This window comes from Thunnus thynnus, chromosome 17, assembly GCF_963924715.1.
Source record: "Thunnus thynnus chromosome 17, fThuThy2.1, whole genome shotgun sequence".
NCBI classification, from domain to species: domain Eukaryota; kingdom Metazoa; phylum Chordata; class Actinopteri; order Scombriformes; family Scombridae; genus Thunnus; species Thunnus thynnus.
Window position 1 is genome coordinate 22,825,919 of NC_089533.1, and position 15,530 is coordinate 22,841,448.

At 42.0% G+C, this 15,530-nt stretch overlaps 2 protein-coding genes across 6 annotated transcripts in view; both read left to right on the top strand.

Moving 5' to 3' along the window:
• Window positions 1-9,420, top strand: part of LOC137168448 (myosin-10-like) — a 58,828-nt gene extending 49,408 nt beyond the window's left edge. For all 5 annotated transcript variants that reach the window (XM_067571038.1, XM_067571036.1, XM_067571035.1 and 2 more), the window contains 20 exons: window positions 80-286; window positions 429-566; window positions 777-900; window positions 1,035-1,206; window positions 2,080-2,292; window positions 2,398-2,542; window positions 2,661-2,867; window positions 3,972-4,076; window positions 4,170-4,322; window positions 4,401-4,649; window positions 4,854-5,066; window positions 5,204-5,416; window positions 5,509-5,670; window positions 5,792-5,920; window positions 6,143-6,231; window positions 6,453-6,576; window positions 6,780-6,988; window positions 7,163-7,271; window positions 7,441-7,613; window positions 7,918-9,420. In XM_067571038.1, the coding sequence (XP_067427139.1) occupies window positions 80-286; window positions 429-566; window positions 777-900; window positions 1,035-1,206; window positions 2,080-2,292; window positions 2,398-2,542; window positions 2,661-2,867; window positions 3,972-4,076; window positions 4,170-4,322; window positions 4,401-4,649; window positions 4,854-5,066; window positions 5,204-5,416; window positions 5,509-5,670; window positions 5,792-5,920; window positions 6,143-6,231; window positions 6,453-6,576; window positions 6,780-6,988; window positions 7,163-7,271; window positions 7,441-7,613; window positions 7,918-8,074 (3,291 nt within the window). In that variant the 3' untranslated portion in view covers window positions 8,075-9,420. The remainder of the gene's footprint in view (window positions 1-79; window positions 287-428; window positions 567-776; window positions 901-1,034; window positions 1,207-2,079; window positions 2,293-2,397; window positions 2,543-2,660; window positions 2,868-3,971; window positions 4,077-4,169; window positions 4,323-4,400; window positions 4,650-4,853; window positions 5,067-5,203; window positions 5,417-5,508; window positions 5,671-5,791; window positions 5,921-6,142; window positions 6,232-6,452; window positions 6,577-6,779; window positions 6,989-7,162; window positions 7,272-7,440; window positions 7,614-7,917) is intronic.
• A 140-nt stretch (window positions 9,421-9,560) lies between these two features.
• Window positions 9,561-13,298, top strand: LOC137168452 (serotonin N-acetyltransferase-like). Its single transcript, XM_067571043.1, has 4 exons — window positions 9,561-10,172; window positions 10,754-10,988; window positions 11,379-11,533; window positions 11,658-13,298. The coding sequence occupies exons 2-4, from the start codon at window positions 10,835-10,837 to the stop codon at window positions 12,024-12,026; spliced, it is 678 nt and encodes a 225-aa protein (XP_067427144.1). The 5' UTR covers window positions 9,561-10,172; window positions 10,754-10,834; the 3' UTR covers window positions 12,027-13,298.
• The last annotated feature ends 2,232 nt before the right edge of the window (window positions 13,299-15,530 follow it).

Consider the following 15,530-nt stretch of genomic DNA (forward strand, 5'->3'; position numbering starts at 1 on the left):
ATACTCTGTTAGTGCCACATTTTAACAACATGAATTTTCATGATGCATAATTGAAGGCATTAACATTATTTATGTGTAGTTAATGGAGGAGAAGAACATACTAGCAGAGCAGCTGCAGGCAGAGACAGAGCTGTTTGCAGAGGCCGAGGAGATGAGAGCTCGTCTGGCTTCCAAAAAGCAAGAGCTGGAGGAGATCCTCCATGACCTGGAGTCCAGGCTGGAGGAAGAAGAAGAAAGAGGCCAGGGCCTGCAGAATGAGAAGAAGAAGATGCAGTCCCATATCCAGGTATATCCTAGAGATATGGAAATTTAAGTAGTGGTTGCTGAAAAACAATTTTTGCACTGTTGGAAATATATTTCAAAAGATTAGTCTTTGAAATTACTTTAAAAAAAAAAAGTTTGCTATGATTAAATACTTGTGTGTGTAGGACCTGGAAGAACAATTGGATGAAGAGGAGGCTGGCAGGCAGAAGCTGCAGCTGGAGAAAGTGACAGCTGAGGCCAAAATGAAGAAGTTTGAAGAGGACATTTTGCTACTAGAGGACCAGAACTCCAAGTTCATCAAGGTGAGAGAAAAGGGTCTACATTTCAACTACGGGTTTAGGATGCACAGAGATGTAGTGTAGAATTGTGAGGATTGGTTTTAAATAAGAGATGGAGGGTCTTTTCTCCTTTAATAAGATACAGTCAAAAGTTTCACAGCATTGAAACATGTTGACACTGATTTGAGAGGCTAGCTGTGCACTAACCTACCTGTATCTCTCCCCCATCTTCAGGAAAAGAAACTGATGGAGGACAGAATCAATGAGATGACCTCGGTGCTAGCTGAAGAGGAAGAGAAAGCCAAGAACCTGGGCAAGGTCAAGAACAAGCAGGAGATGATGATAGTCGACTTGGAGGGTAAATTAACAGAATGCATAGAACAGGAAAGCAGAATAAACTTGTTCAATACATGAGCCTGTAAACTTCAAACCATGCTCATGTTTCTTTGTGATTTAATAAACCATTGTTTATTAAAATTATTTCTAATTCAGAGAGACTGAAGAAGGAAGAGAAGACCCGTCAGGAGCTAGAGAAGGCTAAGAGGAAGCTGGATGGGGAAACGACCGACTTTCAAGACCAGATATCCGAACTTCAGGCCCAGACAGAGGAGCTGAAAGCTCAGCTGGGCAAGAAGGAAGACGAGCAGCAGATACTGCAGGCTAGGTAGGAGATACTGGGACCACCTGGGGGACAATGGAGCAAAACTGTTCAGTACAGGTCACATCACTTCACCAACAAAAGTATTACATAACTGCACGCGAGCTAAATATGGGTTCCAGAGTTTTAATATTGAGTCACTGAGATTCTGCTACATGAGTCAGTCTCAGATAAGTGCTGCATAGCTGTGCAGAACAGTCATCACACTAAACATTATTGCACGATTAATTCACACCTGCCAGTTTATATGACACATTTTATTGGACTGACAACACTGCAGACACTTATATCGCAGAGATCTTATAATTTAGTAAAAAATAGCCTGTGAGACTCATTGTCCTGCAGGCTGCCTCAACAAAACATATTCATCCACTGATTGTCACTGCATTGGAATGTGTTTGCGTCGTTTGACTGTATGATGGGTGGTCATGTAATTTGTGTGGTATTAATTAAGTTTAGTTCTTTGTAAGTTTAAAACCATGCATCTAAGCAGCCTGCATGCAGCTTATTTAGGAGTCTCCATCATAAGAAAACTGTTGGCATCAAGTGAGTTATGAAATAGTGATTTTGTCTCTGCTGCCACCCAGTGGCCACACAGCAGATGAGTTCACTCAAGGAACTGAATGTGTGTGTGTGTGTGTTAATCTTTTCAAGCAATAGTTTATTTATAAACACAAAAGTTAAAAAATGTAAAATGAGTGAAGAGCTAGAAGAAAGAATTTTTTTAATGATATTAAAATAAAATTCAGGCTGCAGCATATTTTTTGTGAGGTTCCCCGGTCATATTTTTTTCAATCATACCATCACAGTCACAATGTTTTTTTCACTTTGTATCTGGGATCTTGTTACGTGTTCTTCAATGTTCTTAATGTTGAACAGGGGTGAAGATGAGGTTAGCCAGAAGAACAACGCTCTGAAACAGGTGAGGGAGCTGCAGGCCCAGCTGTCTGAGCTGCAGGAGGACTTAGAGTCCGAGAAACAGTCCAGGAACAAGGCCGAGAAGCTCAAGAGGGACTTGAGCGAAGAGCTTGAGGCCCTTAAGACAGAACTGGAGGACACCCTTGATACAACCGCAGCCCAGCAGGAGCTTAGGTACTGCACTCTGCATTTTACTCCTTGATTTACATTTTTATAATAGACAGTGGTCTATCAGGAAACAGGAAAATTAAGTCTTTTCTGTGTCCTTATTCTTTGTAGGACCAAGCGTGAACAGGAAGTTGCAGAGCTGAAGAAAGCCATTGAGGAGGAGACTAAAAATCATGAGGGTCAGATCCAAGAGATGCGACAGAGGCATGCCACTGCCTTGGAAGAGCTGTCTGAACAGCTGGAACAGGCCAAGAGGGTGAAATACCTTTCCACAATCTACAATCTAATGTCACAGGATTATCAAATCCTTCAAAGAGATAGCGACATCACTTCATCATGTGACTACACTAATGTTTGCCGTTCATTATGTCCAGTTTAAGGCTAATCTGGAAAAGACCAAGCAGAGCCAGGAGAGCGCCAATAAGGAGCTGACCAATGAGGTCAAGAGCCTACAGCAGGCGAAGACAGAGTCGGAGCACAAGAGGAAGAAACTGGAAGGCCAGCTGCAGGAGTACATGGCCAGGGTCACTGAGGGAGACAGGGCCAAGGCAGAACTGGGTGAACGCACACACAAACTGCAGGTGAGGGGTGGAGATGAAAACATGCTTGATTTAAAACAGTGGAATCAATCCAAGTAAAATGAATACAATCAAAAATAGTGTTTTTTTCCCCCATATAGTGATGGAATCCATGTGTTTTAGGTGAAACTGGTACCACCTATGAGAAAAAATAAACCATATATTTGTAAATGTACTGATCATAAAGAAATATTGTCATTAAAGGTAGAGTCAGTGATTCTGGTGAAAGATTTTCAGCACACTTTTTGTCAAATTCAGCAAATATCTCCTCACTGTCAGCTAGCTGTCCCTTCTGTGAGTGCATACATACATACACAGCACTGGCTTTGTGAATGGGAAACAAACAAAGTGGCTGGAGCGAGCCACACAATAATATTCCAGCCAATCAGCAGCAGGGGGCGTTAGTGCTAGTGCATAGGACAGGGGGAAGTGTAATGGTGAATGGTGAATGGTGGCAAACCAGAGAGGCGGAGAGTGTGGATGGACTGTTGTGCTAACATGAGACGATTTTTTTCCACCAGTGATAAAGTGTAAGAGGAACAGAGGTGACTCTACAGCTGACGCATCACTCTGAATTTTGCCATATTTCTCTTTTGGTTGTTGCCTTGGCAATGTGCATCCATGAATTTGGGGTGCAGAGTTTCTTAGGGGAGACGTGTATTTGTTTGGGTGTTAAGTTCAAATATAAACAATCTTTCTCCAGAATGACTGAGTCTACTTTTAATGGTAAACTTCAGCTTTCATGTCTTTCTGAACACTTCTGGATGTATAATCCTCATTTTCTTTGTGCTTTATTAACAGAAGATGCCATAGATTAGCTTAAATTTGAATTTCTTTCTTGATTGTAAAAGCCGTATACTTTAGAAATTTAATTTTTAAACTGTTCCTTTATATTAGAGGTAGACTGTTCTTCTTACTAACAGTATGCAAACCAAATGAATGGAAACTGTAATGATGCAGTTTAACTGAAAAGCTAAGTGCAAAGTTGAAGAACGCAGTTGTGATATAAAACCACATCTTTGACAAGCCTATTTTTATGACAGTGTTTTAACAATACATTTAACCTAAATTGATTGACTGGTTTAACCTTTGTACCGCCCCATACAGACTGAGTTGGACAATGTTTCAACCATGCTGGAAGATGCAGAGAGGAAGGGTATCAAGATGGCCAAAGATGTCTCTGGACTAGAGAGTCAGCTACAAGACACACAGGTGACATACAGCGTCTCTGAGCATGAATCATCAAGTGAAAACTAATGACTACTTTCTGTTAAACTAACTGGACAAATATTCATTTTCTTTTAGGAGCTGCTCCAGGAGGAGACCCGCCAGAAACTAAACCTCAGCAGTCGTATACGCCAGTTAGAAGAGGAGAAGAATGCTCTGCAGGAGCAGCAGGAGGAGGATGAGGAGGCACGCAAGAATCTGGACAAACAGATGCTGACCCTACAGGCTCAGGTAGGACAGATGGTCAGCAATGTTTAAGTCATATTTTTGTTTATTCTTTTCTGAATATGTCCTGTTTTCTGTTTGTAGCTGTCAGAGAGTAAGAAGAAGCTAGAGGATGATGTTGGAACAATCGAGGGCCTGGAGGAGACAAAGAAGAAGCTGCAGAAGGACATGGAGCTGTCCAGCCAGCGTCTGGAAGAGAAGACCATCGCTTTTGAAAAGATGGAGAAGACAAAGACCCGTCTGCAACAGGAGCTGGATGATCTAACTGTAGACTTGGATCACCAGAGACAGATCGTCTCCAACCTGGAGAAGAAGCAGAAGAAGTTTGATCAGGTGACTACGCACAGATATTTTGTTCAGAAAACAATTTGGGAGTGAAGTGAGTTTGTAAATTTGTCTTCAATATATTTTTAAATATTACTATTAAATCCTCTAGTTTTATAGGTTAAATAGATTAATTAATTTCCTCAAATTACCGTTTTCACAAATTACAAAGATAATTTTCATAAAATTCCAATCTGATGTCCTCCTCTGTAGATGCTGGCTGAGGAGAAGAGCATCTCAGCTCGTTATGCTGAGGAACGTGACCGTGCTGAAGCTGAGGCCAGAGAGAAGGAGACCAAAGCTCTGTCCATGACCAGAGCTTTGGACGAGGCACTGGAGGCCAAAGAAGAGCTGGAGAGGGTTAACAAGCAGCTACGTGCCGAAATGGAAGATCTAATGAGTTCAAAGGATGACGTGGGCAAGAATGTGAGTGTTGGGATCAATACAGTACATATGAAAAAAAATCTGCCACAGAATTTTTCTTTCTTTCTCCTTCCATCCTCTCTTCATAAACCCTCATCTCTCTCTCACCAATCACCCTCTGTGTATCTCCTCCCTATCAGGTCCATGAGCTGGAGAAATCTAAGCGTACTCTGGAGCAGCAGCTGGAAGAGATGAAGACTCAGCTGGAGGAGCTGGAGGACGAGCTGCAGGCCACAGAGGACGCCAAGCTGCGTCTGGAGGTCAACATGCAGGCCATGAAGGCTCAGTACGAGAGAGACCTTCAAGGCCGGGATGACCAGAACGATGAAAAGAAGAGAGCGCTGGTCAAGCAGGTGCAGGATAACACTTAAAAAAGTAAAGTCATGATGGAAGAATATCCTATAGTCCCACAACACTAATATCTTGTTCTGGCTGCTCCCCTCAGGTGCGAGAGATGGAAGCAGAGTTGGAGGATGAGAGGAAGCAGAGAGGTCTGGCTGTAGCTGCTAAAAAGAAACTGGAGATGGATTTGAAGGATATAGAGGGTCATATAGAAGGAGCCAACAAGGCTCGAGATGAAGCCATCAAACAGCTGCGCAAGTTACAGGTATGGATTTGATACATATGTTTGAATCAGTTACGCTTCATATTTCACCCTCCATTCATACCTTTCCCATTCTAAGCACTACAGTAAGCAGCCATTCTCAGCAATACGTTGTCTCCTTCAGGCCCAAATGAAGGACTACCAGCGGGAGTTGGAAGACGCCCGAGCTTCTAGAGATGATATTTTTGCCATGTCCAAGGAAAATGAGAAGAAACTCAAGAGCCTTGAGGCTGAGATTGTGCAGCTACATGAGGTACAGGACTTCAGCCTGATGCATGGTGGAGCTGGAGCTATTTAGGGTTGTAGACTGTTGATTTATGGCAGCTGGGTTTTTGTATGTACTGTATACTCTACTGTCTAACTCATGATATAGCATTGTACGGTCTCTCTCAACATTCAATGACGAAGTGCTGATAACCTGTGTTTCACCTTTAACTTTTCTCCTGTCTCTCTGTCATGCTCTCTCTCTTTGCAGGACCTGGCAGCATCTGAGAGGGGCCGGCGCCATGCAGAGCAGGAACGGGATGAGCTGCAAGATGAAATCTCCAACAGCACCTCTGGAAAGTAAGTTACACTCCCCTGCTCGACCATGTTCTAAACCTTCTTGTATTATTTTTTATTTTGCATCAAACCATAAGTATTTGGTTCTGCAGGGAGGATTAGTAGCCACTTTTAAGATGCTCCTCTCAGCCAGGACATACAGTATTTATATGGTCTTTTCTTTCAACAGAAGATTATTGAAGTCACATTTTGACGACATAATTCTCTTACTTTTCGTGCTTCAGGTCTGCTCTGATGGATGAGAAGAGGAGGCTGGAGGCTCGTATTGCCCAACTGGAGGAGGAGCTGGAAGAGGAGCAGGGTAACATGGAGCTACTCAACGACCGCTTCAGAAAGACAACCATGCAGGTGTGGTGTGGTGTTATATTGAAATAGTATTGTGTTCATACTTTTTTACCATCTTTGTTCATCCCTATTTTCATCGGACTAATATAAAGTATAAAAAAGATTAAAGTCAAATCATAAATAACATGAGGTTCATACACGATACTCTCTCTATCCTCCTCTCTCTGTTACCTGCTCCCCCTCTCTCTCTTCCTTCCTCCTTCCAGGTGGACACACTGACTACAGAGCTGAGTGCGGAGCGCAGCACAGGCCAGAAGAGTGAGAATGCTCGCCAGCAATTGGAGCGTCAAAACAAGGAGCTGCGGGCCAAGCTGGGCGAGCTGGAGGGTTCGGTGAAGAGCAGGTTTAAGGCCTCCATCGCTGCCCTGGAGGCCAAGATAGCACAGCTGGAGGAACAGCTGGAGCAGGAGGCTAAGTGAGAATGATTACATTCTCGTCCTCGCTTAAATGAATGAACATTATTTGTAAAGCAAACCCTGTTACTATGAGATCAAAATTTAGTCAAAAATAATTGTCTAAAACACATTGATAGGTTTACCTACATTAATCTTGCTCCTTCTCTCTAACCTTCACCTGTTCTTCACTGCAGGGAGCGAGCAACAGCCAACAAGATTGTGAGAAGGACCGAGAAGAAGCTGAAAGAAATCTGCATGCAGGTGGAGGATGAGCGCCGCCATGCCGACCAGTTTAAAGAACAAGTATGTCTGTCACTGCTGATATGAACACTGCCGTAATTAGCTGTTTTCAAGCATCTCTTTCTACAATGTAGACCAGGAAGCAACCCTGCAGCCCTAAAATGCCAGCCTGCGCACCCATTTTAAATTTCTCACTATTGTTTTTTGTTTTTCTGTGTTTGTGTGTGTAAAGGTGGAAAAGACTAACTCCCGCATGAAGCAGCTGAAACGTCAGCTGGAGGAGGCTGAAGAGGAGGCAACAAGAGCCAATGCCTCACGCAGGAAACTGCAGAGAGAGCTGGATGACGCCACCGAGGCCAGCGAGGGTCTGAGCCGTGAGGTGCACACACTCAAGAACCGCCTCAGGTACGCTGAAGCAGACAAAAGCATCCACTATCTGTCACTTATAGTAAAGCAACTGCTGAATAGGTAACCCACACAGGTGTTTTCACTTTTTTCTTATTAGCTTCCTTGTTAAGATTGTGTGTGAGTTTGATGGAGAAATGAGTAGCTAACATTTTACCTTTGAACATATGTTGGCTTAATGAATGAGGGTAAATTATCAGATATTCATCTTTTCCCTCTCAGGCTTTTGTCTTTGCTTTTTTTTTTTACTTTGGCCTCCGGTGTCAACACCCTCTCTCTACCTCTACACCTCTTCCTCCTTCAGGCGTGGCGGCCCCATCAGCTTCTCCTCCAGTCGCTCAGGCAGACGTCCGCTGCAGGTGGAGGGAACTTCCTCCTTGGACCTCCTGTCCGATGATGAGCTGGAAAACAAGATCACTGACAACAATGCCAACGAGACACCAGCGCCCCAGCCAGAGTAGAAGAGAAAAAGCCTTAACTTTTGCTCTCCCATCTACGCATCACCTCTCAGCCCCACCGGAAAAACACAGACACTTCCAGCTTCAATAGGGACCCTCTTGTTGCCCCTCTGGCTACTTCAGCACTTAAAATCCCTCGTAGCTCCTGTCTGAATAGATCAGTTCTCTCCAAACCACATGCTGCATGATCTAAGCAAGAATACCTAAAACACCATATTCCTGACCTTACTTCTCGACCCTAAACCTTAGCAGACACCAGCAGTTGGACCCCACTTAAGCACTACTCTGCCTTACCCCTCCTTATCAAGCTGCAGGGCTGTTTAATAGCAACTTCCATTCAGTATAGATGACTTCACAAACCCCCCGTAGCTCTCTCTTTGTGCACACATTAGAAATAAGCAAACCTTTCCTGATGGAGTTCATCCACCTGCTCATAATGCAGTGAGTGCACACGTGTCTGGATGAACATGATAATTATCCTCAGTTGGACCAGTATTTAGCTGTTTAAAACGCTTCCGAATGCTAAAATAACAGCATTGCAATATCTGAAAGGAACAAATTATGATGAAAGCAAACAACCTTCTGACTTTATTTTTTCATCAATCTACAACATATTCATCGTATGAATCAGTTTAGTTATGTTAGTTGAACTGTAACTGAATAGTATTTTTCCACTCCTATGCTAGGATTGTTTGCTTGCATATGAATATAGAAATGTGACTGTATTCTGCCTTGTTGCCTCAGTGCTATGAAACATTGCTCTCTTGACCAGTATTGGATTCTCAGATGTTTGACAGTAGGTCAGTGTCGACTTGTAATTATTTGGCGTGAGTGCTGTGAAGGCAGCAATCGCTCATGTTCTCTTGTTTTCTTCTTCTTCTTCTTCTGTGCCTTTTTCCGCTTACTCAAAACTCAAAACACATGTACGCCACATATACTGTTCATATACTGAAACATGCGTAATTTTGTGAAGGTCAATGTATTTTCATAAAATATTCATAAATTTGCATATGAAATGAGATGTTAGTGGGAAAACTGATTTTCTTCGCTTGGATGTTACAACAGTGATTCATACTGTATGTGAAACCGTGCGGGATTCTGTGTAGATGGGTGCTACGACTTTTCTTATTGATAACTTTTATACTTTTTGAGTTATTAAGATTTAAAAACAATCCAATAGACCGACTGTATTTATATCTCTGCTGTTGTATACAGTTTAAAAAAAACCTCCATTCATATCTCAATATGCTCAGTATTATACATTGATAAACTGTACCTATGCTCATTATGTACAGTTTATGAATTAGTAGGGGTTATATAATGCATTAAAGTCTATGGAGCCCAATTCACTTCCATTGTATTTATAACTCACCTGTGAACAGTACAAACTCCAGTCAAAATTCCAAATGCTGCGGATTAGACAGGATCAACTGTGCATCAGTCCGTGATGAGTCATCAACCACTTCAGTAGTAATGTCATACATTTTCAAAATCATTTGCAGAAAAATAACGCCTATCTGTATGACAGCAAACACACATTTTCTTGTCTGTGTGTGTGTGTCTGTGTGTGTGTGTTTGTAGAGTAAACTAAAATGCACAGGCAATAATTCCACTGAATTAAATTCAGATTGTGGAAACATAAAATCATGGCAATCTTAAATACCTGAATAAAATGAAAATCATTTGGTTGCTGTCGCTGGTCAAAGGATACACCACACTGTAGTGTTCATTTTGTCTTCGTGTCTCCATTCATTTGATCAAGAGTATTATTATGTTACACCTACTGAACACAGAAACAGCTAGACCAATCGTGGCCAAAGAAGCTGTCAAAATGATTCAAATCAACCTCAAATATTTCTGATATAAGGTGTTCACTTTCTCCAAAAGAATGCGTTATGCGCTCTGTCAGAGAGGAGATAAAGTGTCTCTAATGCGCCGAGTTGTGGAAACAACTTCTGTAATCCATCATGTGACTCATAGTAATAATCACTCCATAATGAAAAGAGACGTCTGTTGTGGAGTAGGAGAGACGGAGGCAGAGAAGGAGAGCCGTTCAACGAGGAGAACAAAACCTCCCTGACATACACCTCAAACTCCCCCGGTAAGTGTAACTGTAGCCTTGTAGCTGCTGGAAAACAATCATGAGTGACCTCAAGGTGAAGCAAGGTGGCGTTTATTTACATAATTTAGCTAGCAGGCTTTTTTAAAATGGTCTTATTCATAAAATTGGGAAGTAATGATGGAGCAGAAAGCTATGAGGATCAACAGATGTTCGTCTGTGCCACTTTTTACGCATACAGGCTACTTCATTGCACTGACTAGTTGTGATATCTTGAGATGTGGTGTAACTATAAACGGCTCAATTTAGTGGCACTTTGTCAAATATGAAACTTTTTTTCAACTGCTGCTGTGTTGCTCGTGCCTCTGTGGACATCAACGTGCGTCGTAAAGCCGGAGGAGGTGGTTCAGTGAAAATCATTTGTCATTATCTGTCAATTCCTTTTAGAGACAAAAACCAAACGGCAACAATGAACACAGTTAATTGTAGGTTTCAGCAAATTGCCCTACACAGTTGTGACCCGCAGTCTGACATCAAATATTCAAATGCAAATCGACCGGTGAATCACAGCCGGTGGAGCTGTCCTATAAATACGGACACAAACCATCCTGTTCTCCTCGCAGGGCCTGATACAGGTGCTTCCTGCGGAGCGGGAAAGAAAGAGACAAGACAAGGTTTTTTTGGAGGGAGAAGTGTAAAACCGTATGATGTCCGTTGTGGGCGCCCAGCCTTTCATCAAACCAATGCAGTCATCACCTTCCGTTTCGCCTATCCAGAGGAGACACACACTTCCCGCAAGCGAAGTCCGGCCGCTCAACACACAAGATGCCATAAGCGTCTTTGAAATCGAGCGGGAAGGTAAGAAACCCATCTTATCCGTCACATATTGAAGCAGAAATCCGCTCTGCTGAGGCACAAATTCGCTCTGAAGTTTTGCTGAGTCAAAAGACGCATTTCATCAACAAGAGAGTTTTGCGTAAAACCATTTGGCGCTTCGACAGATCTAATTCCCTTTCGCTCTTAATTTATTTGTCAGATATTCTTTTTATTTACCTTTTAAGGAGATTGTGTTAAATCTATATTCCTTCAGCAATACGTTTATTGGGCAGTTTGGGCCGCTTTAAGTGTGCGTAAAAGTAATACGAAACCATTTTTGCGCATGGACTCATTCTCTCTCTCTCTCTCTCTCTCTCTCTCTCTCTCTCTCTCTCTCTCTCTCTCTCTCTCTCTCTCTTCTCTCTCTCTCAGCATTTATCTCAGTGTCAGGTGAGTGTCCCCTTCATCTGGATGAGGTGCGTCATTTCCTCACGCTGTGTCCGGAGCTGTCCATGGGCTGGTTTGAGGAAGGCCGCCTGGTGGCTTTCATCATCGGCTCTCTGTGGGACCAGGACAGGCTCACTACAGTAAGACATCCTGCATGTCTCCACCTTTCCAGTTCATCATTTAGCTACCTCTTAAAAACAAATTCAAATATACACATAAGCAGTAATTATGACATCCAACCATGTGTTTTTAACTTTGCTCCAGGAAGCGCTGACTCTCCACAAGCCCTGTGGCTCCACCGTCCACATCCACGTGCTGGCTGTCCATCGCACCTTCAGGCAGCAGGGCAAAGGTCCTCTTCTCATGTGGCGTTACCTGCAGTATCTCCGCTGCCTGCCCAATGTGCGCCGAGCGGTACTGATGTGTGAAGACTTCCTCATCCCCTTCTACCGCAAGTCTGGCTTCAAGGTCCTGGGCCGCTGTGCCATCACCGTGGCCAACCTGACCTTCACAGAGATGTGGTACCCTATCAGCGGCCACGCGTACATGCGGCGCAACAGTGAAGCAATTCGTTTCCCTCAGCATCCCTTGACTGTGCCACTGACAAAGACTGACGAACATGTTGATGTATGACATGGTGGTTTCATCTTTTTTCACTGAGATGATATATCTGCACAGGTTGTCTTTAATTTAAAAGGCACAAAAAAATAAATAAATAAAAAATCAGTGTTTTACTCTTTGTAGGATGTTCACCACTTGGTGAGTATTTCAGGGTCTATTTTGTTGTTGTTTTTTCTCTTTTACTTAAACTCGTCAATCTATATTGTGTGAAGTTCTCCCATTGTGAGATTGTACAATAAAAACAAGAATGTACTATTCTGTGATGTGATGTATTACATGTTACCAAATTCACTTTGTTAGGCTATTCTGTGTATCGCTCACCTGTGAGAGGAGTACAACAACAACAACAACTGTATTATTATTAACTCTGTATTATTTAGGTGTTGCATTTGTAGTAGACATTTGGATTTGTGGCTGTAAGCTGTCTCCTGCTTAACACCTTTCTGGGCTTCCCACAACTATGGACTGACGTCAGCGACTTTAGCCGCTCAACCGCAGCTCCTCCAGCTCTATTAGGGGGCTTTAGCTATTGCAAACGTCGGAGGATTTAGAAGAGGATCCACTCATCAGTTAGACTGCAGATCCAACGACCTTACTTAAATCAACATATATATTTTTTGGTTAGTGGGGAACAGCTGTTTCAGCTTGTGAAGCCAGATTTTGTATTGTGATTTTTATTTTAAAGTTAATTCTCCTTGGGGTCCTGTATCTGTTACAGTATCACAATTTCAATAAAAATGTTTTATACTGTTTTTTAAGATGGAAAAGATTTTGATTTGTTCACTTTTTTTTTTTTTTTTTTTTTTTTTTTTTTTTTACCAAAAGCTGACATTAACCAAAATAGGAGTGTTGTACATGCACTGACTGACATTTACTTCATTGATGTTTATCTAATAAAAGATTTACTTCAGATTTCAGCGAATACCTCATTATCACAATTATTCATAATGTGAGGTTCCTTAGCCTTCCTGTAGTATAGTGTCACTGTTTTATGCCAGTATCTTCAGCTGTGTCTGAACTGCACCACTGGAGACACAGTCCTGCCAGTGGGAAGCCTTATGCTCTTGAATGGAGCTTTAATCCATGACACAGTCACCGACTCACGTCTAATCCACTAACGTGCCAGGCTGAGCAGCTCCCTCTGCTCTCAAGGACAAACATGGCACTCAGTGGTCACCTCAAAAATGACCCAGAACTCCAATTAGCATCGGCACACAGTGAGCAGAGTGAAGGTCTGATACCAGTACTTCCAGCAGCAAATATTTTGTCATAAGTGTTCGTTGTTCCAACCAAGAAAGAAACCTCAGCCTACCATGTGACAATGAAAATGATTTTTTTTTATCTAGCAGCAGAAATAGTTGCCTGTACTCTCCATGGCAGAGGAAAGGAAACAGTTTTATGCATAAAAATGTACAGAGAAAAGGAATTTACAGGTTTTGTTTTCATGTAGCTGAATTCAGAGACAAATTAACAAATATATATTTTAAATCCATATCAATCTACATCAGTACAACCAGGCAGTGCTACTTTGTTATTTCACTGATTAACCATATTTTTTATGTTGCACACCTCTACTAGAGAGACAACCAAACATTCACTGTCAGACTAGGATCACGGGGCAATCAGGGGTATTGCTGTGAAGATTTTAGCACTGATAACAAGTTGACATTTGATCAGAACATCTCTGTAACTGCCAGAAAAGGCATACATCAAACATTGAACTTTGGAGAGGATAATGGTGATAAAGAATTTCTCCTCTAGAGAGGAAACTGCAGAATGAAGATGGCTTGCAGCATCGTTGCTGTTTCAAGCTGATGTAGCCAGCTGGCATCTTTACACAGTTGGTTGTCAGTGAAGTCTGAGATTTACTGGAGTTTCTTCCTTCTGGCAGAACGTTTAGAGGAACAAAGAGCAAGAAAAATGCTCTTTTTAGTGTATAAAATTGCTTGACTTTGGTAAATGTACTTTATGATATTTAGAAGTCTGTTGGTGTTGTTTCTTTTAAGGCTGCTTATCAAGGCTTTCTATTAGCAATAATAAAGTCTGTCTGAAACCTGGCTGACCCAGAAATATTGTGGGTTTTTCATTTTCCTGATATTGTTATTTTAGAGGGAAAATACAGAACAGCGCTTGCTGAATAAGAGTGCTGGTTTATATGTATTGGCAAGATTGCAGGGCAGGCATACAGAGGGCTTTGTCATTGTCATTTATAGAGTGAATAAGAGAGAAATGTGCAAATGCTGATTATCAGGGTTTAAACCATCAGTACCATCAGTGCAGCAGTCTAGTATTATGACAATAATAATCCAGCAAAACAAAAAGGAGCTGCCAATTATCATGTACATCACTCAGGCAATGGTCCAATCAGAGCAAATGTGCCATTTGTGTTTCTATGTACTGTATGTGATGTTGTCGTATTCTGGGTTATTTAGCAGGCTTTTCATTAGGAATGCATCCATCACACACGCACTTTGTGGCATCAGTGTCACTATTTAGGTCACTACACCAATGAGAAAAGCTTGTACACTTTGCTGTCAAAACTTGGACATTTGTTACAAAAAAACTCACAGTAATAAGAGGACAATACTGTACACTGCACATTGGTTTTGTCATTACAGCATCATGCTGGCAAAGTACTTTAAGTGACATGACTAAACCATCAGAGAACATCCTTCATGCCCCCTCTAGACACAGAGTGGGGCCACCTCAGCCTCCAGACAGGCTCATGTGCAGTAATCCCACAAAGTCCTTCCAGTCACCAGGTAATCTGCCAGACAGACATCCCAGCAGAGAGGCGGCATACTCCCACATCAACACCATTTACTGCAACCTCCACCACTGGGTCAGATGGGGTCTTTCAGACAATCCCTCAAACTAATATCAATTTCTAATCCTTAACAGGAAAAGGAGATTTTAGACTTAAATTTACATTTTATGTGAGGCGCACTATTGATAGTCTGCATAGGGAGGCAAATCCAGAATCTGGAAAACCAAAAAAAGACCAGATAATTTGTGGATTTTCTCATTACACTTATTGGGCCAGATAAGCTAGATAAGTGTTAAGCATGCCTACTGATAAGGTGTTGAGCTATGGTATTACATAAAGAACAGCAGTTCCAATGTCTGCATTTGCCCTCACAACCTTTTATTAGATGCGTGCCTGATCCCTGTAGACCTGTGAGTTTGACCTTGTTAACCTCAACACACTACATGCTTGTATGTGAGTCATATTTAATCTGTATCCTTAATCCATAATTTCCAAGCATATGACTCACCAGGGTTTACCAGCATAGTATATTAAGTACAGCCATTTTGCGGAGATGCAGTTTCTAAAAGTGCTGCAGAAAAATCTTTTGATTGAACATGTTAATGCAGCATAATGTCAACCAGGAATACTTATAACTCATATATGCAAAAAGTAGGATTTAGGTCAAACCTGCAAAATATGTCTAGTTACACAGTGCAACAGATTTATTTGAGTCATACATTAATCCACCAAAACCCCTGGAGGTTGGC